Genomic DNA, 24738 nt, shown 5'->3' with positions numbered 1-24738 from the left:
TTTTTAACAAATGTCTCAGGTGATTTTGATGTAGCCCCTTTGAGTGGGAATTATTCGATTATTCTAGGTAATATTTGTTTTTTTCTTTCCTTCCTAAGTATTGATTAAAAGTATTTCAATTAGTATATTTTATTTTTACTCCTGGATAACAATGTAATATATGTCTATTTTAGGAAATTTGAAAAGTTCAGAGAAAATAAAGGCAGTAAAAACCAAAATTTCACCATTTTCCAATGTGTTAGTATATATAATTTTGTTTTTGCTTTTTCAGTGGAACATTATGTCTTAACCAGTTTTCTAAGAAACTTTGAGGTTAAACATATGGGAATTAGCTGAGAAAAAAAAAAGGATAGTCAATTCCCTGAATTCTAGTTCAGTTCTCTTGGGTTCTAATATCCAGGTGCCATCCTCAGCTCCTTATGACTCGCCTCAGTCTCTTCAGAGAATTTTTTTAACCTCTCTTTGTGGAGGGCCACATATTGATAGCCCTTAAAGCCTGTGTTTTTGAACTTCTGTGGTTTCATGTTTGTATTTTGTGTGTAGGAATCCTCAGAGCTGCCTCAGTCCTTCCCAGATTCACCGCTGGTTCTAGTTCCTTTGAACAAGCTCTGACTCGGGCATCCACCTGGTATAACTTTTAGCTGGATGGAGAAAGAGCTTGGGAACACAGCTGTACACACACCAGCGTGGCTCCACAGTCTCTAAGATGGGGGTGCTGGTCTTCTGAGGGCAAGGACTACAGACTGGCAGTATTCCTGTGCCACTGCTAAATGCCCTCAACTGCAGATAGTGGGAAGTGAATGGAATTGGTTTGGATCTGGATTCTAATTCTGCTTCTGTCACCGACTGGCTCTGTAATGAGGGATAGAAGGTATAGCCTGTCTGAGCCTAGATTTCCTCACCTGAAAAAAATGTGCATTTAAAATAATGCCGCGCTCATAGCTTGTTGTAAATATTAAATGAGGTGATACATGAAGAATACTGGGATTTGGTGGGCACTGACTAAAGAGGTACCGACTACTCTGTAAGATACCATTTTCTGTTCCTACGTGATATCCTCAGATGTGTTGATTTGCTGAGTCAAATACCAGAACGATCAGCCTTGACATTATCAGGGTTCTTGGCGGGGGGGGGGGGGGGGGGGTTAGTTATTCTCTAAGGCTTTTTCTAAAATCTTAGACAATGTGAGCACACACAGCGTGGTCTGGGAGATGGTTAGGAGTATTGGCATTGGAGCTAGATTATCTGGGTTCGCTTGTTGGTCCTTGCACTTAATAGCTATGAGATCCCTGGGCAAGTTACTTGATCTCTCTATGCTTTAGTTTCCTGACTATGAAATAGGGATAAGATTTGTACCTAAACTACTTCCGAGGGCGGTTATGAGGAGTTAATACATGAAAAATGATTAGAACAGTGTCTGGCAAATAGTAAGTTGCTGAAAAGAAGTGTTGGCTGCTGCTGTTCCATTATTATTATTATTATTATTATTATTATTATTATTCTACACAGGGAATGTAAGAGTCTCCTGCCTCTAGTCTCTCTCTACTTCTAGCTCCCTTACATACTGCTGCCACGTTACTATTCATAGAACTGCAATCATGTTAATCCCTTACTCAGAAATCAGTGGTAAAAATAATAGAAGTCTGTATGTCTTACCGTGGCATTTAAAGCTATGATCTAGTGCCGAACTACCTTCTAATACGTTCTCTTGAATCTAATGGATGTGAGTGAGTCTTGGTCCCTGGACCTGACATGTCATCCAGAGGGCCGAAAGAGAGCTAGTTCCTTGTTGGCGGTATTGCCTGCTGTGACAATCAACTAGAGAGAAATGCCCCGTGCTGCCTTGCTGGCATTGTTTGTTTCCCGGTCAGTATCCTTCTAAGTCTACATGGTACTGAGTATGGCCTATTACGGTCCTGTTCAGAAGACCCATCTGGTGAATTTTGCAGTGTTGTATTTCCCACATTGTCCCACAGTGTATTTCACACAGAGTAGGTGTTCAAGAATATTAATGAGTAAACATTATTTCAGAAAACAGACTTCTTAAATTGATGCCTAGCTACAAAGGCACCCTTACTATTTGCAAAATGAGTCAACCAATGTGACATTTTAAAAATAATAATAATAATGGCAGCATCAAGAAGCACAGCAATGGAAGATGGAGAAAATAATAATTTAAAAAGCAAAAAGAAAAACTATAAAATTATAATAGGGAGCCTTTGGTGTAGAGACCTAAACACCTTAATTTTAACAGCAACCCTAAGTTGAAATTTCTGAATTTTTCAAAAGAATCAATATTGTTCTTTGGATTGGTGACTTAAAATTGGACCTGGTAAGATTTAATTTCAATATTACTTTTTTCACTGAGATAATTCTTTCTCTACTTTTTGCATTATCTTTACCCCCTTTTATCTTTCCATCGCTTGAGGTGCAAATTGCTTTGGAAGGAACAGATAATTTTTGTTGTTATCTGTGTCCACATATTGTTACAGCTATATTTCTATTAGAAAATACACAGGCCTTTTTATCTCAAATATGTAGATCTCAATCATTAATTTCAGAGAGGAATATTTTTAAGGATAATTTAGATTTAAGTGGGAAATTTCCAAATCTCTAAGAGAATTGTCAAAAGTCCACAAAAGAGCTCAAATGCACGAGTAAGCTATAAAGCTCTTTGAAGAAAACATAGGGCAAAACTTCGTGACTTAGGATTTGGCAGTAATTTCTTGGATCTGAACCAAAAGCATAGGTAACAAAAGAAAAAAAAATAAGTAAATTTGACTACATCAAAATTTAAAACTTTGTGCATCAAAGAACATAATAGAGTGAAAGGCAACCCAAAGAATGCGTTAAAATATTTGCAGATTTTATGAGGGTTACTATCTAGATAAGGGGTTAATATCCAGAATATATAAAGAATCCCTACAACTCAACAACAAAAACAAACAAACAACCTAATTTTAAAGTGGACAAAGGACTTGAATGGTCAAATGACTTCAGACATTTCTCTAAATAGATATATGAATGGTTAATAATAAGGACATGAAAAGATGCTGGACATCACTAATCATAAGGGAAATGCAAATCAAAATCATACCACTTCACACCCAATAGGATAGCTCCTATCATAAACAAAAACCAAAAAACTCCACAAACCAGAAAATAACAAATGTTGGTGAGGATATGGAGAAATTGGAATCCTGGTGCACTGTTGTTAGGAATGTAAAATGGTGTGTCTGCTATAGAAAACAGTATGGGATTCCTCAAAAAATTAAAAGTAGGATTACCACAGAGAATTTTTAGGGCAGTGAAAATACTTTGTTTGACACTCTAATGTTGGATACATGTCATTATACATCTGGCCATGCCCATAGAATGTACAACACCAAGAGTGAACCTAATGTGAACTATGGACGTTGGGTGATTATAGCCTGTCAATGTAGGTTCATCAATTTTATCAAATTTCTACTCTGGTGAGGGATGTTAATAACGGGGGAAGGCTATGCATATGTTGGGGCAGGAGGTACATGGGAAATCTCTGTACCTTCCTCTCAATTTTGCTGTGAACCTAAAATTGTTCTAAAAAAAACAAAGTCTTTAAAAAAATGGATTACTATATGATCTAGAAATCTCACTTTTAGGTGAGATTTGACAATAGGATTTCGAGGAGATATTTGCAGACTTATGTTTATTGAAGGATTATTCTGCCAAGAGATGGAAGTAACCTGAATGTCTATTCATGAATGAATGGATAACGAAAATGTGGTGTGTGTGTGTGTGTGTGTGTGTTGGGGTGTAATGGAATATTAGCCTTAAAAAATAAGGAAATCTTCTTACATGCTATGACATGGATGAACCTTGAGGACGTTATTCTAGGTGAAATTCACCAGTTACAAAAAGACAAATACTGCATGATTCCACTTATATGAAGTATCTAAAGTAGTCAAACTCTTAGAAGGTAGAATGCTGGTTACCTTCTACGGGCTGGGAGGAGGGGAAAATGGCGAGATAGTGTTCAATGAATATAGATTTCAGTTTTACCAGATGAAAAAATTCTAGAGATTTATTGCACAACAATGTGCATGTAGTTAACACTACTATGCATTTAATAATGGGGATAATGGTAAATTTTATGTTACGTGTTTTTATCACAATTTTTTTTTTAAAAGGAAGGCAATTCTGACATATGCTACAATATGGATGAACCCTGAAGACATTATGTCAAGTGAAGTAAACCAGTTCACAAAAGGACATATACTGTATGCTTCCCTGTATGTGAGGTATTTAGAGTAGTCAAATTTATAGAGACAGAAAGTAAAATGGTAGTTGTCAGGGTCTGTTGGGAGAGAGGAATGGAGAGTTGTTGTTTTGTGCATAAAGAGTTTCAGATTTGCAAGAAATGAAGAGTTCTGAAGATAGATGGCGGTGATGGTAACATAACAGTGTCAATGTACTTAATGCTACTGAACTGTACAGTTAAACATGGTTAAGATGGTGGTATATTTTTTGTTATGTGTATTTTACCACAAAAAAAAAGTTCATGAAAGAGAAAGAATGATAGTAACTTTTTAAATAATGATTTTAAACCTTATTTTAAAGTGGAAGGTAAAATAACATTTTTCTTACCAGAATGAAAAGAGAATATAAATCTTTTTCAAAGAAATTTAAGCTTTCATGACAACATTTGAATGTACTTTTTAGCACTTAACAACCATCCATTCTTGTGAATTTCTGTTACCTTTACAAATTATTTAAAATCCCTTATAAGGGATTTACATTCCTGTAGTAATGTTTGTAAGAAATGCATTTATTAGGCAAATAAAATATTTCCTCAGTTATTTGTTTCTTTTAGACAAGAAAAACGAGTTGTTTTCTTGTATTCTTAAATGCCTCTGTCATGTATATCTGACTAGAATAGAAAGTTTGGAAGAAATAGCTAGGTATTAGTTTGGTTATGTGGAGATGCTACCATATTACAAAGAGCTTGGAAAGGCAAGCAGAAGAATTTAGATGAATATATAAAAGTCTAAGTTCCCGTACATGAGTTGGGTGGTAGGTATACAAATGTGCATTTTATTATTGTGGTTCATAGTTTATATGACACAAAATCGTAAATATATGATGCTAGAGAACAAAACAATTTAAAGTTTTAAATTAAAAAATTAAAGTTGCCAACTATCATAAGGACTCAGTATTAAACTTCTTTGGTCCTTTGTTTATCGTCTTCCTGCACTAGTGCATGAGTTTCCTGGGGGCCTCATCTCAGAATATCCACGCCCTAATATAGGAGCTCTTACAGTAGCTATTCATAAATGTATTTTGAAAGAACAATGGACTGAATTTCCCTCCTCATCTCTATTGCCACTTAATAATTTCTCATTCTCAGCGTGTACTTTATCCTTTGCTCAATTCTGTATCCATGTTACCACTAGCAAGTAAATTGTTTAGCTTCAGTCTAACCAGAATGCTGTCAAATCAGTTCTTTTTCTTCATCTCTTTAATAATTCATCTTACTCGTTCATTTATCCCTCTTATACATACTCTCCAAGTGATTATTCATACGTGTTCTTAAGCCCTCTTTTTCTTCTTTCCTAACATTATACCCTGAGCCGGCTGGTGAGAGCTCCCGTCTGAGTTCTTAGTTTCAGCAGAGCATGAATTCTATCAACGTTCCTTGCCTCCAGTTTCTGATGAACAGGTTTCTTTCCTCCTTTATTATCATTATTTTTGAAAACTCACAAAGAATATGTATATTGTGGGGGGTGGGAATAACCCTCCCTCCGCTGCTAACTTCAGCTTTATATGAAATTTTCATCTCAACCCAGCCAGACCATGACAGGTGGTGAGGGGAGGGGAAGATAATGTCTGCTCAGTTTTCCCCTTCCTCTCTCTCTTCTCTCACCACCGCTAGCTAATCAACCACCTTTCATTTTACTTCACTGCCCTCCTTTTTCAGCATGGGCATCCAAGTCTGAGGACATAAATCATGCTTAAGCCCTGTGTCTTGTTTCAGTATACCATTTCTTGATACCTATTTTGTGCTATGCATTGTGCCAAATACTTTGCATGTTGTTTTATCCTTTCCACTTGCAATCTAAATTCTAAACGGCAGTTTAGAACTGAGAATAACTTGTGATTAAGTTAGGGGCTGACTGCATGTTCTCAGTGGGTGCTAATATTTTACATGGAGTTCCTTATACCTTTTGCATTATTCTTGTCAAACTGTTTTGTAATACATATTTTGTTTTCTCTAACACAGTAGTAAACTGGCAGAAATCTTATTTTCCTTTTGTTTGTGCCTCATTTATAGCATTTGAAAAAGCACTCCCTTTTAAGAGTGCTTCTTCAATGTACTGTATTTTGTTTAAATTCTGAGAGCTTTTGTGACCTGCCATTTGGACAATGTTCACATTTGGAGTCGTGCTTTTTCGGTGATCACTGTTTTGCCATTGAAAGATTATGTGATCCATTCAGATAAAATTTATAAATGTTAATAAGTCTTTTGATTATCATTATCTAGTTGTTTAGAGTTAGTATCAGTAGGTATTCAGTATATTACTGTCTTACCAGTCAGTAACAATATAACTTAAACTAGGGCTGGCCCGGTGGCTCAAGTACACACTGTTCCCCAATAAAGTCCTGTTCCCCTTCCTCAATAAAGTCTTTAAAAAAAACACATACCAAAAAAAACATTTAAAAAAAAAAGTATATATATGTGTGTGTGTATATATATATATATATATATATATATATATATATATATATATATATGTAACTTAAACCAGAGTTAGTATGGATTATTTTGGCGCAGTGAATCAAAAGATTAGACTTGATACCATTTATAAATGAACGAAATGATCAATCCTAGCAACTGATTTAATTGCCTCTAAGTCAGAGACTAGCAAGGGAAGCCTGATTGTTAAAAAGGGGGAAAATTCTTACATTTGATAATGCACTTTAAACTAATTCCTCATTCAAGAAATAATTACCATTCATTAAGTATGTGCCAAAAAGACAAAAACAAGGAACAGTCCCCATGTTTAAGGAGCTTGCATTATAGTAGATAATCAAACTTCTATTTGCCCTCCACAATACCTAGTAGAAGTCTTGCACATAGATGTCCAAAATTATTTCACTCAGCATATACGCGTACGTATTTATTGAGTGCCCAGTATAAGCCAATAGTAGTTGACAGATAATGTCATGCCACCATCTAGTCAATGCGTGCTTTTTGGGAATTGCAAATATGACTATACTTCTCATTGGTTACTAGAAATTGAAATCGGAAATTGCCTTGCATTCTTCCAGCATATACTCATATATAACACTTTCTTAATTGGGGGGGGGGGTTAAATTAAATTTGGACTTGCCTATAGCAATATAGTTTGTTTCTCACAATGAAAACTATTCTGCATTGAGAGGTTTTTTTTGTTTTTTTATTAACTAGAATTTTCTAAATCATGTTTTTTAAGGAATCTTTTTTCTCTTAATTTTAGTGTATCCTACAAATATTACTGTGGTGGCATATCAAACAAAATTTTAAAGCAAGAAGAATTAGCCTCTAACTTACCAACTTTTTGGTTTGTATCTTTTTTTTTCAAATCATTTGGTTTTTAGACCAGTAGTTCTCAACTAAGGGTGATTTGCCCTGTAGGACATTTGGCAATATCAGGAGACATTTTTGGTTGTCACACCTGGTTGAGGAATTAGGGGGAGGCTACTGGCATCCAATGGATAGAGACCTTGGATGATGTTAGAATCCCCCAATGCACAGGGCAGCCCTCTCCAGCCAAGAATTGCCAGGGCCCAAAATGTCTTACTGCCAAGATTGAGAAATCCTGTTTTAGATATATGGTGAATAGTATAAAGCATATGAACATTATACATAACATGTAACACCAAAATATAAGAGATTAAAAATAGGTATTTTTTTCTTTCTTTTTAAAAAAAATCAGAATGTCTGTTGTAGTCAACAGATGGCTTTTGAGTACTATCTACATGCCAGGAGAGACAGGTTCCAGATATTTTGAAGGCATAAGGTCCCAGTTCTCAAAGAGCTCACGTTCTCAAAATAGAGATGATATATAAATCAAAAAGTTACAAAATAATATGCTAAGTTTTATTATAGAGCTAAGCAGTAAATAGCTTTGTTTGGGTACATCAGAGAAGGCTTGATGGAGGAGGCGAAGCTTTGGTAGTTTGTAGAAATTATGCTCCAACTTGAATACTCACTCAGATGCCAGTTACAAAAGGACATCCTAAGTTGAGGGAACACCCTGCGGAAAAGCCTGAAAGCTTGTTAAACAGCAAAAATTGTAAGTAGTTTATTATGTTAAAATGAGGCTGGAGTTTTAGGCAGAGGACTTTTAGGAGAGCTTGAAGCCAAGGAATTTGAAATTTAACCTGAGGGCAGGGATGTAATACCATTAATGCCCATTTTACAGAGACCATTCTGAAGGTTGTGTTTGTGCGGGATGGAGATGAGAAACCCTCTGGGAAAGTAGTTTAACTGACTCGATTAGAGATCAGAGATCATGAAGGTCTGAGATAACATAGAATGGGCTGATTGTCAGGACTTGGCATCTTGCTTGGTGTGGGGAATGGTAGATAAAGAAGAAGAGAAAGCATGATTTCCACATTTCATCTGGGGGATTTTGTGGATGATGGAGCCATTAGCAGGATTGAAAGTATATGGGAGGAGGCAGAGCAAATTTGGAAAGTGGGTGATAGAAAGTTTTGTTTTCAAATACGTTATTTTTGAGGTATCTATGGAACATGTTTTTTGCTCAGGAGCTTATTGAATACTTGTCTGATTATGATTATTTGGAATGACACTGCAGAAGCACTGTAGCCTAGGAGTTAGAATTCTATTTCTAAATTTGCCAGCGAATGTTGATAAGGCCTTGGAAGTATTACTTTATTTTTTATCTGTAATGTTTAGAGCATGGTGATGGGAACACACCTCTTAGGGGGAGTTGTAAGTGATATTGAGCTAAAGACTAAATAATTGAATATTATAAGGCATTTGAAAAATTGTAGTAGTTGAACATTCTGGGGGCTGTGGCAATCATTTACCAAAATAAATGTTTATATACCAAAGTTAGGTGCGTAAAATCACTTATCTTGACCACATTTGAATAACATTGGCTGAGTTGCGTGGATTGCCTCTGGTATAGTTTAGATACGCTTTTTGTTTTTGTTTTAGACTTTTCATTACTCAAGTATAGCTTTTGCAGTAGAAGAAAAACTTTGTCTTACTGCTTATGACCAAACCTCTTGTGCTAAGTATTGTTTATACTTTCCCCTATTAAAAAAGTAAGACAGATACTACCTTAAAAATGTTCACTGAAATTGCGTTAGCTAATAAACATGAAAAGAAACACAACTGTAAAATGTTTGCCATTACTGGTTGTCTTAATGTTCTTCCTTGAGGCTTCTCTGTCCATCAACCCTCTGGGCAGGAAGCAATATAAAGTTTCTTATGATTGTTACTACAAACACATTGTAAAGATCTTTTCCCTTTAATCTATTTAATACAGGATCTATTTAGTACTGGCCTGTGTCCCAGAATACCATCAGAGATAAGGCTATTATCCTTTCATTGAGCATTATCCTGGGAAAGTATTTATAAAATTGAACTCTGTTGCACCTGCTGACCTCCTTTTTCTAAATGAAAAAAGGGTGGGGATGGAGATTATGTTCACTGAATTCAGCTGGAGCCGTATGTTTGACATTACCGACACAAAGTGCCTTAGTTAGGGCCTGTTTTATTGTGCAAATTGATTCCATCTTAGACTCTGAAAGAAATAAGTTGACAATTCAGATCAGGAAGTTGATGATCACATTGGGTGCTCTCCAGTTATTGGCACAGTTGCTATTTTTTCATGCACAATTCTATAATAGGACTCCCAGCTATTTCAGGGATTAGTCTAAAATGTTTGTTTGCCATTGCTGTCATGTTTTCTCTAAAATTGTTATAAATGGAATTAAGTGGTATTATCTTCACGCAGGAAAGACTAATTTGAGAAGAGTTAGATATTTAATATTTTGTTTAACTTAAAGTAAGCCATTAAAATGTTGAAAAGAATAATCAAAAATAATTTCGAAAACTCAGTTTCTTATTGAGTCTGTCTTAAGAAGATGAAGAGATTTGAGCAGGGTTGTGTAACTTTCGGGTATCTCTTTAAAAATATTTTACATTGTCAACTTGAATTACCTTTAGGTGCTACACGTATTTATGTAAGTATGCTATTACAGCCCACATATTTAAACACTTGGCATGTTGGTTGCTGGTTTGAGGGCAGCATTACTGAATTAAATGCAGGTTTGTGGCTTTCTAAAATTTTCTTTGATTGATAGGACAAGAAATAAATGAAATAAAATCACCCCCAGTTTTGTTGGCCCAACAAATCTTTTTCCTGTATTCCCCTCTAGTTTCTTCTCACATCTTCACATGATGTTTCCATAATTATTTCAGCGTTAAAATCTGCCACTTTTATTTCACATGATATTTTAAACTTTTTCCGTGGTGGTTCATTGTAGAAGTCCATGATTGCTATAATACAAATGCAAAGCTAGTCTATTTGTATTTAATAATAAAATTAATAATCTGTTAGGAACATCAATTAATGAAATAAATATAAACAATTTGCGTGATATAATGCTGTAGGTCCTCAGCAAAACTAGGCTACATCCTAGATCTCCTCAGTTAACACTGTCTATTGTACAACGAACCTTACAGTATTTTAGTTCTATATTATAAAACTTAACAGGTCAGTAAAGTAAGATTTACCAAGAATTTGATGAACTATACTCAACTGAATTTTGTATATTGTTTACCAATGGGAGAAATAGATGATTGCATTACTAATCTAGGATTGAATTTAAGCTGTTTTAAACTATCTGAAAACTGAGAACCCTTCTATCAATTTATCAGTGTTATCAATTTGTTCAGTTTCTTTATAGTTAGCATGTCCTGCCTTTTGAATTAAAAAAAAAGTCATGTAGTATCTGAATGCACATGTGCTCCATGCAATACTTTTAAATATTTAGTAACGGAAAGCACAGAAAAGAGAGGCAACATGTGCTGTTGATTATGGGTTTTGTAATCAAAGAGATCAAGCGTTCAATCCCACCTCTGCTACTTAGTGTCACTTGGGGCAAATTATTAATATTTACCTTATCTCTTAGCTTCTATTTCTTCCTCTGTAAAGTGGGTTTATAGTACCTGCCTTAGAGTTTTAGTCAATGCTATAAATAACACATATGGGGTGAGAGGAGAGGCTCACCCCACCAGTAGCTTTCTAAGAGTTCCCAGCGCGGCGGGAGAAGGGGTGAGAAAGGTCTCTGCCCTTGGCCTCATCCTCACAAGCACTGGCAAAAACTCACTGGCAAAAACTCTTGGTTTCTTCGATAGAGAATTTCATCATGTTTCTTTTCTTTGGTTTGGAGACATTCCTGGATTAAGTTCAGTCAGTTACAATTAAAGGTCATTCTTTTAAAAAAATTATATATATAATTGACATAAGTGAATTAATAAGACGATTTATTCAGACTCTGCTTGCTAGCTAACATACAGCTTTTCTTTCAACAGGCTCAGCACTATGTAGCTACAACCTAAAGCCTTCTGAATATACTACATCGAAAGCTTCTGGTCTTTGCCCCAAACTGCCAGTTCCAGCGAGGTAAATTTTATTGTATTTTGTTAACGTGTGACTTTTGTTTTTATTGGTAGACTTTAAACTGTGTATGTTACTCTGAGAAAAGAGTCGCTTGATGATACCAGTTGGCCAGGCCCAATACTTTTACATCAAGATTCAAAAAGTAGTAATAGAAGTGATAGCATGTAATGTATATCTTAAAAAACACACACGGGCAAACAATTTTTCTCATTATCATGTATTTTAAATTTCTTTTGGGGGCTTACTTTCTTTTAATGCCATAATTTTTAAAGTATACAAAACAGCTGAATGATTATGAAATCTACAATAAACTTAAAAGCCAAGTCTCACAGTCTTCAAAGATTCTTTGAAGTTGATCCTAGTAATACTTACGGGAGTTATTTTTTAATTTGCAAATTTAAAAACTATACCAGTCATTATTTTCCGTAGTTTCTTTCAGGCTATATCCTTTAGGTACATTCTCTGTAATAGACTGTTTGCTATAGCCAAGATCTTATTCAGCAAACATGTATTAAGTGCCTACTCTGTGTAATGGAAATAAGGATGAGGAAAAAAAAATCTCACAGTAGTTATAAGTAAAGCAAATTTTAAAATTACAAATAGATTTTTAAGAAAGAAAATAAATTTTCAAACTCTGTAGAATAGAGCCTCAGAATTAGGTGTGTAGGATTTGGAGCATGTCTGATCTTGAGAACCTTTGTGTGTATCACTAACCATATATGACATGTGTCAACTTCTCCAGGAATACTGAATTAACACCACTTTTATTGTATCTCATCAGCATATTACAGCAAGCTATTGGTTAAAATTCTGAGACTCCTGTCTACTTCCTTATGGATTGCTTATTGCACAAGTAACCTGTGCTTTATTAACTTGAATTTGAGATTTTCTGTTGAAAAGTGGACAAAGAATATATCAGTTAAATTGATTCAGCTTTTAGTCTTGTCAAGTTGCTATTGGTGTTAAAATTTAAAGTCTTTGAACATAAAATAAGGGGACCATTTAAAAAAATACTAAATAAGAGGGACCTACAAATTACAGGCTTAGACCAATAGTTTAGGGGACTCCATTCATGAAAATTGAAACTATTAGAAAGGCTATGACAGTAAAAAAAGGAGGTCCTTTGAATAGAGTCACTGGAGAAAATTTATCAATGTAAAAACAAGGAGCTCGGTCCTCTTATTATTCAACTGCTAAAGTTTGTTTTAAATGCGCGCTTAGAGTACAGAGTCACTATTTTAGGGCATAAACATTATAAAAGGATAACCAAAAAGCCTAGGTATGAGAAAGGTTGCTTTACTGTTGTATGACACGGGGGTTGGGGCCGGGGTAGGGGGCGGCTCACACTGAAAATCTTCCTCCGCCTCTGAGCTCTGATTCTACCACATTGAGGACCTGTTTCTGGTTATCTTGGGTGATCCAGTCTCGGACACATGCACCACCAGCCCCACCACCCACCTCTACCTCACATGTAGCATCCTAAGGGCATTCGCCAGAAGACAAAGCATAGGATTAGGGGCTTGGATTTTAGAGATGGACGGACTTGGCTTCTAACAGGGTCATCCACTAACGTGTCAGGAATCCAAGATGCAATGATGAATCTATACCATCAGAAAACTGACAGCATATACTATGTTTATATTTTATTTAAAGATCGTCATGTTTTACTTATTTTAGTACCTCACAGTCTAAGTATCTTATCTCTTTTGTCTGAACTCAACCTGTTGGAAAGTAAAGAAGAAGAAATGGTTGATGGAAGGAAGATAAATTAGGACCTTGTAAATATCATCATTTAGTATTCGTCAAGCAAAGTGAAAGGATCAGAAAACAGAATAAAGTTGTTTTAATAAAGACCTTGGGACACTACGTTGTTCCACACCCAGGCACCTTCTGCAGCCAAAGGTAGTGTCTATTTTAGAGAATAGCAATTGTAAACTAATTTGTAATAAAACACTAGCACATAATTGCCAAATGGTTACCATTCCTAAGAGCTTTTGGATTTTAAAATCAGATGCCTAAAAAGGGCCATATTTTACCCAAATTCATACCTCTTTCTTGATGACGTGCTAAGCATGGTAGCAATAGGGAGACTAGGTAGCCCGTATACTTAAACGTTTAGAATAGGGCTAGAGAAAAGTTGCAATAGTAGAAACTGATTACATAAATTCAGGTTACTCATCAAACATTTATTTTGGTACTTTTGGAGGCCAGAAAGCATACTGGGTGTTGGGGAATTAATAACATAATGACACAATACGGGAATGAGAAAGTAATAGCCAAGAAAAAAATATTGCTTATTTATATTTTTTAAATCAAGGATTAAAGATAAATTAACATTTATAAATCACCTACTGTGTACCAGCCACCACATTAAGCTTCTCATATGTATTATCTCATTTAACCCTCAAAAAAGCCTGTAAGGGTATTGTCCCAATTTATAGATAAGGAAATAGAAGATAAGAGAGGTTAAATGAGTTATTCAAGGCCACACAACTAATTGTTGGATGTCAGAATTTGAATTAAGATCTTGTAATGTCTATATCACAATTTGTATAAAAATAAGAGTACAGGAATGAAAGAAGAAAAAAATGAAACGTGAAAACCACTGCATATTGCAATTAGTTTCTTGACTTATTTCCTGCCTTTTCTGTGCTATATATTGTCAGAAACCCCTATTGTTTGTTTCTCAAATAAAACTTTTAATAGAAATCATGTGTAATTGCTTATTAATAACCTGAAAGTTTTTTTTAATTGAGGTAACATTGGCTTACAAGCCAATTATTAAGTTATATAAGTTTCAGGTGTGCAACCATATAATGCAGCATCTGTATATACTGCATTATACTCACCATCAAAAGTCTCACCATTTAATTGACCCCCTTTACCTGTATCTCTCTCCCTCCCTCCACAACCCTTTCCCTCTGGTATCCACTAATCTGTTGTCTGCCCTTTGACTTAGTTTTTGTTTTATAACATGAAGTTTTAAAATAATTGTGTGAGATGCAAACTCCTTTCTTCTCATATGAAGACGTATGGATAAGAAAGCTTAGACATTGTTTGTCACCATAGTTTGAGGGAGCTCATTAATTGTGATAGTCTAGACCGAAAGACAAATGGATAGTATGTTTGCCACGGTAAGATACAATTTTCCTATGAGTGGCTAATTTTTAAAAAACATCTTTAAGAGACTCATTATAAATTCATCCTGTTCTTGTTGATGAATGTTTCAATAATGTGAAACAGCAACAGTTCCTAATGGGACTATGTCGATTTCTTAAAGATTCAGTATTTTGTGGGCTTCAGAAAGTAGTCAACCTTACTAGAAATGTAATTCTTTAGGTTTGTCCTCTTAATTAAGAAGCACAGAGTATATCATGTAGGTTAGATACGAAAATAGAAATGATCTCATATACTAGGTTCTCAGAATTACTGTTTTCTGAGAGGTATATGAAATCAGCTAACTCATCTTAAATTCATTATATTACATAGGATTTAAGCAGTAACCTATAAGATAAACCACATCAATGCCATGATTAGATTTTTTTTTAATAAGAAAATAATTCAGGTACTTAAAACTCATGGCTGGTCGAATTCTTTTTATTTGGGGAAGAGTTGAGAAAAAAATGACATATAAGGGAAACTAGTGCTTTTTATGTTAAAGCTAAGTATTTGATTTAATTTTTTACTACTGTGTCCAAATAGTATCTTCTCTTTTATTTGCCTTCTATTTGCATACCAGTAAGAGAAGATTTTGACCATCAGCTAGACAATGTAGTTAATCAGCTTGTGTGTGCTAAATTTATAACCTTCAAATTTAGAGCTGCCAGCGTTTTTCTTTAACTGACGCAGATCGAATTATAAGGTAAGGGACTGTTGTTATTTTGCTTCAGTTCTTTGAAGGATACATATAAAAATACTCTTTCTAATTGGCCACATGTTTACATACAGTATAAAAATGTCTTGAAAGGGTAAGTTCAGGGCAGATATTACTCAGTATTTCCTCTTTGAAAAATGAAGGATTAGAATTTTAAGAGTAAAATCGTCCCCTTTTCAAATCAGCTGTTCTCATTAAAAGTCTAAAAAGCGGAAAAATACTAAGGATGCTGGGCATGCTGTTCCTATTAATTTAGAATCATTGATTTATGGGTGGGCATATTTGTTATTATTGTTAGTAATATCTGGAAAGACAGAAAACTTACTCCTCTTTCAACTAACAAACAGATGGAGAAATTGAGATGGAGTGACATGTCGCTGTGTAATGTTAGGAGAATTACCCCAGGCTTTTGAACCCAAGTCCAGTTTTCTGTATCACAGGCTCCACTCTCTTTTAGAAATGATGTGTATTGCTCTTAGAGTATAAAAATACATTGACATCTGTTATGATATGAGAGCTGTAGGAGGAGCCACTTCTGGACAAAGGATAAGTTCACCATCTGACAGGAAACGGGAAACGGGAGAGCAGGCCCAAGAAAACTGGGGGATATTAAAAATAAGAAAAAGACATCAGTATCCTTAAGATGGATATATTTTATGTTTAAGGTTGGAAGCAAGTGAGTTAAAACAGAGACTACATCGGAGATAACAGGGTAATAAGTAAAGCAAGTGAAGATGTACATAATCGTGGACCAGAGAGGACTTCAGTTTTGAAGAATAGAAAACCAGGATTAAAAATACGGTTAGAAGTCCTTAAACCAGGGACGTTAACCTGGTAAGGACAGTATCTAGACAGCATCAAAACAAACAAACAACACAAAACAACAACAACAACAACAAAAACCTTTGTTGTAGGTCCCAACAAAGTTACCAGTTTAAAGGTTTCTTTCCCAAATCAGCCTCCATTGACTTAGGAATTTACAGTTAATCCTATTTGATTATTTCCTGTAATTGTCATTAAATCCATTTCACTTAAAAGTATTCTGTAATTTAATATCTTTTCATATCATTAGTGAAAGTTTATTATATCATTAACTGAAGTTTAACAACATGGAAGATGTTGCTTGTCTTTCTCCCAGTGGTGCTCATTTACCATCATTTAAGGAAAAACAATACATACTTCACTTATATTCTTAATGTTTTTGGAGGAAGGAAACAAAGATAGTGTGTTGCTTGAGGTCATAGACAGTTGCTTTGTTGAGATTAGAAACCTTGGAATTTGATGCTCAACTCTATCATCTTAGCCACTAATTTGACCAAAGTACCATGCCAACCAAGAATAAGAACATATACAAGAAGCGGGGTACAGCATGAGGAATAGAGACAGTGGAAATATAATGACTGTGTGTGAAGTCAGAGGGATAGTGGATGGGGGGAGGGGGTTTATATCCCCCCACAGTGTGAGGGATATAAATGGTAAATGTCTAACTATTACATTGTTTTGTGCACCTGAAACTAATAATAATAAAAAAAGGAATAAGAACATACTTATATCCTTCCAGTCAAAAATGTTACATTAGAACTGTGACTGATAGTCCTACAAATAATTCTGAAGATGTGGGATTATGTTAGCAATGACTAAAGTTTAACTTAATGCACACGTAAGTGTGTATTCGTGCATTGACACAGGTACAGGCTCTCATTGAATCCAAACGACTCAGAACTGAGGGTATGTTCATAGAGCTTTGTTTAAAATCTCATTGATTAGCTGTATACCATCCTCTCGAAGCTAAAGCAGAACCATGTTAATAACAAATCTTATTTATGTCACAGTTCACACATAGCTATGTTCCTTCACAAATAAAAGCTGCCATCTATATCATATAAGCCTGATGTAACAGATTGCCTCTTTTTTGGACACAAATAATCTCATAATAACAACATATAAAAAGAAAGTAGATAGCTCAGAATCCCATGACCCTACCAAATCAGAGATTTTTTCATTTGTTTATATTTTTTCTGTTCTCATTCTTCTGTGTATATCTTTTGTACCGGGATGCAGTCATCCCATTAGATATAAATTTTTGGTTTTTTCCCTTATACTATTAAATCATAAGTATTTCCATATGTTAGTAATCATGGTTATTGTTTTAAATAGCTGCATATTATGCTGTCTGTTGATGTCTTGGAATGACTTAATTTATATGAGTTATTAAGCTTGTGTCCAAACACCTTTTTAAATCTAAGGTTTTATATGTTGTTCTGATACAGGAAACATTCTATTAATGGTGGCATATTTCAAGCAAAAGCGCATTGTTTTTGTTTTTGTTTTTTAAGTAGCTTATGGCAAAAATTCATTTTCAGTTCAATGAAGTATATGTTTGTAAGTTTGTCATCTGTCCATTGATTGATAGATGTGTAGGCTAAGGAGTTTAAGTGTTTGGTGTTGCTTTTGGTAGTTTTGTATGTGTGTGTATATGTGTGTGTGTTTCTTTTCAGAAGGGGAGGGTAATGTCTTCTGTTGGAATATGCACTCCACCCTCTTTGATAAGGTTCGTGGTAAGATTTGCATCAATATCCATGGCAGTCATCTTCATAGCATTAAGCTCACAGCTCTTAGCTCCCCTATGACGTGTGGAGGGTGGAGTGTATTGCAGTCATACTCACCTTTCATTTCTGTGTTTGATGTGGCATTTGTATTAAGTAGGAGTAATTTTTTTTCTGATTTTTTTTTTCTTGTGTCACCAGTGCACCTATTCCATTCTTCCATCGCTGTGCTCCTGTGAACATTTCCTGCTATGCCAAGTTTGCAGAGGCCCTGATCACCTTTGTCAGTGACAATAGTGTCTTACACAGGCTGATTAGTGGAGTAATGACCAGCAAAGAAATTATATTGGGACTTTGCTTGTTATCACTAGGTAATTGTTTTTCTCATTATTAGCTATGGCATCATACTGCAGTAGAAGACTGTTTTGTCTTTTAACCAAACTATGAACACAACTGGGGATACTTGTAAACTGTTTTACTTCCCATAGACAAAATAATTTTTTCAGATTATATATAGTTATAAATATATATACATCTGAAACTCATTTCTTTTCTTTTTCTCTCTTTGGAGAAAACTGGTATTTTCCCAAACTTTGATTACTAAGTCTATAATCACCTTTAACATTATATAGGAGGAGGCTTCTTTTAAGGAATCAATACCCCTTTGTTTTTAGTTATGAATCTAATCTTTGGCTATTTACTTATAAAAAGAGGCCACAGAGTTTCTTATATATTTCCATCAAAGAACATAGATTTCTGATAGGTTAGTTTTGAAATACATAATTTTTTTTTTCATTGCAACAGTTCATAATATCATTGTATTGCTGGAAAAATTAGTAAATCTCCACTTGTTAGCCATTGAGTTTTCTGGTCAATAAGTAGATAATGTCATCAAATAAAACTCTTATTTTCACGATGTAAGCTCCCTCTTTGAGCCTACAACTATATGTGGCCGTATCAGAATGTACAGACCTTTTTAGTTGGGAGAAGTAAACTGTGGTAGGCACCAGCCATTTCATTATATAAGTGAAATGGGTATTTATGCCTGCTAACAACAATTATAGTCATTGAGAATATGAGCTGTATTTCCACCTTGTCATTAGAGAGTATTTTCTTTTTGCTCAGGTAGTGCTTGATTCAATTGAAATAATGCTGTCCATATGAAAAGCAATTTCTGTGATATTTGAAACACTCCCATCTGTTTTTTGGTTCCTGTACATTTATTGCAAAAGTGAGTAGTTTAATGTAACCTAGTCACAGATCTCAACCATTTATTTGGCTTTGCAAACGGCCCAAAGAAATTTGACTGTTAGCCTAGCTTTATATAAAAATTATTTGATTTCTAACATAGTTGAATACTTTACCAAGAAAAAAAACCACACTAAACATTAAAAATAGTGATAATAATTTGTTAAGCCATTGAAATTCCATTGTTTTTATTAGAATGGTTCTCTTTTGAGTCTTAAGATCTTTGTGCATTTGTTTGAGAAGTGGGCCTTGGATAAAGATGAATAAATTATCCTTTCAGAAACAAATTTTCCCCTTTCAAGGGTTAAATTCTCCCACTTTCTTTTTTGAGATTTTTCACTCGAGATTTTAGCCTGTTACAATTTAGCTGGGGATGGGAAGAAGAGTTGGCTAAATAACTCAAATTAAGTTTTGCTCCTTTTTGAAGAGCTTCTCAATCAGGGCCCTTGAGCCCAGTTGAGAAATGAGGTCAGAGGAATTTTGTCCTCAGTAGGCTTCAGAATAATGTTCCTTACGGTCAAATCATCTCTTGGAATTTTAGAGGAGAAACAACCAGAAAAAGATAAAATACCTTCTGGCTTCTTGGCCAACCATGAAAGAAGTTGGTCCTGAAATGCATAGATTAGTCAGGGAAGTATAGCACCTAATTTAACTGATCTCTGCTTACGTGTGATAATTTTTCTGGTCACCAACATGACATGTCATTCTCTACACTTGGTGTGTTGGCACGTGTGTTTGCATGTGAATGTGATGCCTTCCTGTGGTGAATCCACAACAGTTCTGCGCTGTTTTTGAGTCACCATGTGCATTTGCATGTATTCTTTTCTGTCATAAACCCGCAGTTAGGTTCCTTTGGTTTCAAGTGATGCTAGTCTCGTGGCACAAGTACCAAAGTCAAAGTGCAAAAGCAACCAGTTTCCTTTCTTACCTAAATTGGGGTCATGAACTTGTCAGTAGCATCAAATTATTTCCCTAAGAGAAAACAATTGAAAGAATCTTTCTTTGTATTTTCCAATGTTTTCAAATAATATTCTACATGTTCTCTATCTTCCCTGCAGTTCTGTCCATGATTTTGATGGTGATAATTAGGTATATATCAAGAATACTTGTGTGGATCGTAACAATTCTGGTCATACTGGGTTCACTTGGTAAGCTGCTTATTTCTTTGTTTCTCAGTAATTAAAATTGAGAATTAAAGATTGCTTTTGACACTCCCTCAACTCAGGACTACTTTGATTATTTTAAGTAATTTTCTGCTTGTCAATTAAACTGTAAAAAGACTGGTAAGTGGATTATATTAAAGTTAGTTCACTATGAGATCACTAAATTAAATAAAATGTCAAGGTCACCAGCATTTGGAATAAAAGCAAGTGGAGATTTTTTTTTTTTTTTTTAAAGGAGCTAACATACTTTTGTCAGTTATTAGTTTTGGGGGAAGAACCCAAGAGAAAAGACAGCAATTGAGGCTCTGTCCTGCTTCTGGCTGTTTAATTTTCACCTGATCCTTTCAGTGTTCTCTGCCCAGCAAGTGAAGGGACCTTTTCTTTTTATCTTGTACTTTTTAAAGGCCTGAATCTGCCATTTTAAGGTGTCAAAGTTTTTTCTGGTTGAAAAGTGTTCTTAGCAGGATAATGTGTGTGTGTGTGTGTGTGTGTGTGTGTGTGTGTGTGTGTTTAAAATTTTATTACTCATTTTTCTGTCTACTGACCTTCTATTTTGTTTTACTGTTTATAATGAAACTTTCTGGACTTTCTGTGTTTATTGTCTTTTTTAAAAAACAAATAATTTCCCCCTCCAAGTTATAAATGTGACACTTAAATATGGTAGTTAGCTATAACTACTTCCATGGTAAAAAAAATAGAAATATAAAAAAGAAAATAAAAGTTTTGTTTTCACATGCTACATATTCTCTTTAAAGAAGAATATTTACTTTTGCCTTTAAAAATTTAATAGTTATATTTACCCCGTTCTCAGTTCACCACTGTTAGCATTTGAAATCCAGACCTTTTTCCGGTGTGTGTGTGTGTGTGTGTGTGTGTGTGTGTGTGTATGTGTGTGTGAAAGAGAGAGAGAGAGAGAGATGGAGAGAGACAGAGAGAGACAGACAGAGAGAGAGAGAGAGAGAGAGAGAGAGAGAAATATATAATAAATTTTTTTTAACCCAATATGCAAGTCTTTTAGTAGGGGAATTTGCCCCCATTACATTATAATACTAAATAGTATGTTTGATCTTACAGATGTCATCTTTTTTTATGTTTTCCTTAAATTTATGCTTTCTAATTTTGTTTTCCGTATCTTTGCTTTATCAACTATGTTTTCTTTGGTTATTTTCACCCTTACTTTGGATGGTATACACTTTATTTTTATTTCTGCAGTTGGTAACTTGTACATTTTCAGAAAATATTCTTTAGAATTCTGTAATTATTAGAGGTTGAAATGAAATGGTACATGTACAGTTTTCCCCTACCTCTTTTAAATTTAAATGAACTTTTCTTCCTTTCCACTCCTACTCCTTTCTGCCTCACTCTCTCTTTTTAGCCCTTGTTAAATATCTGAGTTTTTGTATTCAGTTTATTATTTAAGTTAAAATATTATTTGATATGCTGTCTTTTAAAAATAATTTTGCTTACCTTTACCTTGAAACGTTTCATAATTATATTTAAGTTTTCCTATCTTAGTGTTAGTGAGAACTACTGGTCCTGTTTTCACAGAACCTCATTCTTGAGTTCTTGATTTTAGTTCACCTTTGTTTTCACTGGAATCTGGATCAAGTAACTTATTCATGAAGGATTTGAGGGTTGTATATATTCTCTACTCTTGATTAGCTGAGATTGTCTTTGCCTCCCTATGTGAATATTGAATTTGCTGCGTATAAAATTCTTTAGGGACTATACAACATGTTCCCTTGTGTCTTTACTTTATTTCAGAAAGAACTTGGAGACCAGTACAAATTTTGTTCCTTTGCCCGTAACCTGCCTCACTTACCTAGATGTTTATATAATTTTTAACTTATCCTTATAGTAATTTACAATTTTTGTCTAGTTCTGAATCTTAACTAAGTCTGCCTGTGATCTCTTTGAGGAGGATCTTTTCCAACTCTGAAAATTTTTCTACATTTCTGTATTTGATTATTGCTTCTGTCCCAATTGTTTTCTTCTTACAATCATTGTTCATTCTGCTTTCATCTTCTAAAGTATCATTTTAATTTTTTGGTCATATTCTTTACAGTCAAGAACTCAAGTTTATCTTCCATATCATTGATTCAGTTCTCTTCACTGTCAGTTCTGTACTTGACTACCTAATTTTCTTTTTCCAGTTTCATCTTATTTGTTATTCTTCCTTCTCTCAACCATCTTTCTTTTCATTTTAGCTTGTAGCCTTCGTATCTAGAGGATTTCTTAGTCAGTTTGGGCTGTTATAACAGTGTCTTAGACTAGGTGCCTTATGAGCAACAAATATTTATTTCCATAGTTCTGGAGGCTAGGAAGTTCCAGATCAAGGCACCAGCAGATTTAGTGTCCGGTAGGGCCCGCTTCCTGTTTTTTGGCTCTGTCTGGCAAAAGGAGCTCTCCGGAGTCTCCTTTATATGGACACTAATCCCATTCATAAGGGCTCCACTCTTATGACCTGATCATTTCCCAAAGGCCCCACCTCCAAATACCATCACATTGGGAATTAGGTTTCAACGTATGAGTTTTGGGAGACACAAACATTTAGTTCGTAACAGATAGATAGTTTTTATAATAAGTGTAGGTTGGAATCCCAGCTCTGCCATTTACTAGGTGTGTGATATTTGGCATGCTACTTAACTTTCCAAAATGTCAATTTTATCATTTGTGAAGTAGAGCTAATCATGTTCACTTAATAGTATTGTGGTGATTACATGTGACTACATCTATTGCACAGTTCCTGGCACAAATTTAAATGTTCGATAAATGGTATTTCCTGTGGCTGTTGTGACCAACGTCCTCTTTGATGTCATCGTTATCTCATTCTGTTTCCCTTGCACCTGACCCTTTCTCTCATAACTTTTTATTCCTGTGTGTAGAGAAAGTATCTTCTTCCATTTTTATTGAGGCTATTAAACAGTGTCTTAAATAATATTCTTGTACCTTCAAGATTTCGAAATAGGAGTATTTCCCTTGCTCTGAAATATTTTTCATAGACATATGGTTGTTTTGGCTTGTTTACGCATCTTCAGTAGAAGAAAAATTCAGTATCTGCCAAAAGGTAAGGGTATAAAATTTCCCTTTGACTCATTCACTCTTTACTTGAGTGAACATGGAGGTCAGGTTGATTTGCATAGATCTTAGCTCAGTTTCTTATTTCCCAGGCATTTATCTTGTCCACCCCAACCCCCAGCCCCCCCAACACACCCTCTACTCTGAATCTTCCATTTCATTACTGTGGCCTACAAGGCCCTCCAGTATGATCTGGTCCCCACCTACCTCGCTACCCACATCTCTTACCACCATTGCCCCTGCTTATTGCATCCCCCTATCTCTTTCGTCAGGCATGATCTTACTTCAGCATCTTAGAACTTAACCTCTTGCCTGGAACACTCTTTCCTTAGATAGTTTCATAGATTGCTCTCTCCTCTGTCTCTGATTTTCTTGCTCCAGGTCATCTCACCAGTGAGGCCTGGCTTATGCATCTTATATAAAATTGCAGTGCTTTCCCAACACCAGCACTTTCTATCCCTCTTACCAGATGACTTTTTTCTTAGACTTAATATACTATGTGTTTACTTTTTTCTTTATTTTTTTGTTTCCCCATTACTGTATAAGCTCCATGAGGGGTAAGGGTAGGGATGGTGTTTTGTTCATTGCTCTATCCCTGATACCTTGAGCAGGAGATGCTATTAGGCACTTAAAATATTTACTGAATGGATCGAATGCAGGTATCTGATGCAGCTTTCTTACCTGGAGGTAGGTTTGCCTCTGTCTTAAGTCTAGGTCTTGCAATCTTTGAACAAGTAATAGAGATAAAAAACTCCATCCCTAGCACCTACTACTGATGAAAGATTTCCTGTCTTTGTTCCTTCCTTTGGTGGAAACTACTCTTTTGATTATCATATAGTTGTTGTACAAATATTTCATCAACGGCATAACTGTGTTGGCTCAGGGGTGACTTATGAGTACAGCAGAGAAGATCTTTGCCTTCCTCGGCTTCACTGCTGATTCTGAAGACCCCTACTTGCTTCCTACAGGCTTCCCTACAGGCGCTGAAGCTCTCTTTGTGACCCATTCCTCTCAGGGGTATATGTCTTTTCTGGTTCTCTCTTAGTTTCAGAGTCAATAAGCACAGTTGAAGACAGTTTATTTGATACACTGGAAGAAGATTTGTAAGTGTCTAATGTGGAAGAAGATAGTGCGTAATTGGAGCTCCT

At 35.1% G+C, this 24738-nt stretch overlaps 1 protein-coding gene across 3 annotated transcripts in view; it reads left to right on the top strand.

Annotated features, from left to right (window-relative positions):
* The window catches only part of SLC44A1 (solute carrier family 44 member 1), a 177762-nt gene that overhangs the window by 89873 nt on the left and 63151 nt on the right, over positions 1-24738 (top strand). For all 3 annotated transcript variants that reach the window (XM_074330783.2, XM_074330782.2, XM_074330784.2), the window contains exons 5-7: positions 11594-11684; positions 18303-18472; positions 20408-20497. In XM_074330783.2, the coding sequence (XP_074186884.2) occupies positions 11594-11684; positions 18303-18472; positions 20408-20497 (351 nt within the window). The remainder of the gene's footprint in view (positions 1-11593; positions 11685-18302; positions 18473-20407; positions 20498-24738) is intronic.

Source organism: Rhinolophus sinicus, chromosome 16, assembly GCF_057876585.1.
Source record: "Rhinolophus sinicus isolate RSI-liver-muscle chromosome 16, RSI-T2T, whole genome shotgun sequence".
Classification (NCBI taxonomy): Eukaryota; Metazoa; Chordata; class Mammalia; order Chiroptera; family Rhinolophidae; genus Rhinolophus; species Rhinolophus sinicus.
This window is presented reverse-complemented; position numbering and strand designations above follow the sequence as displayed.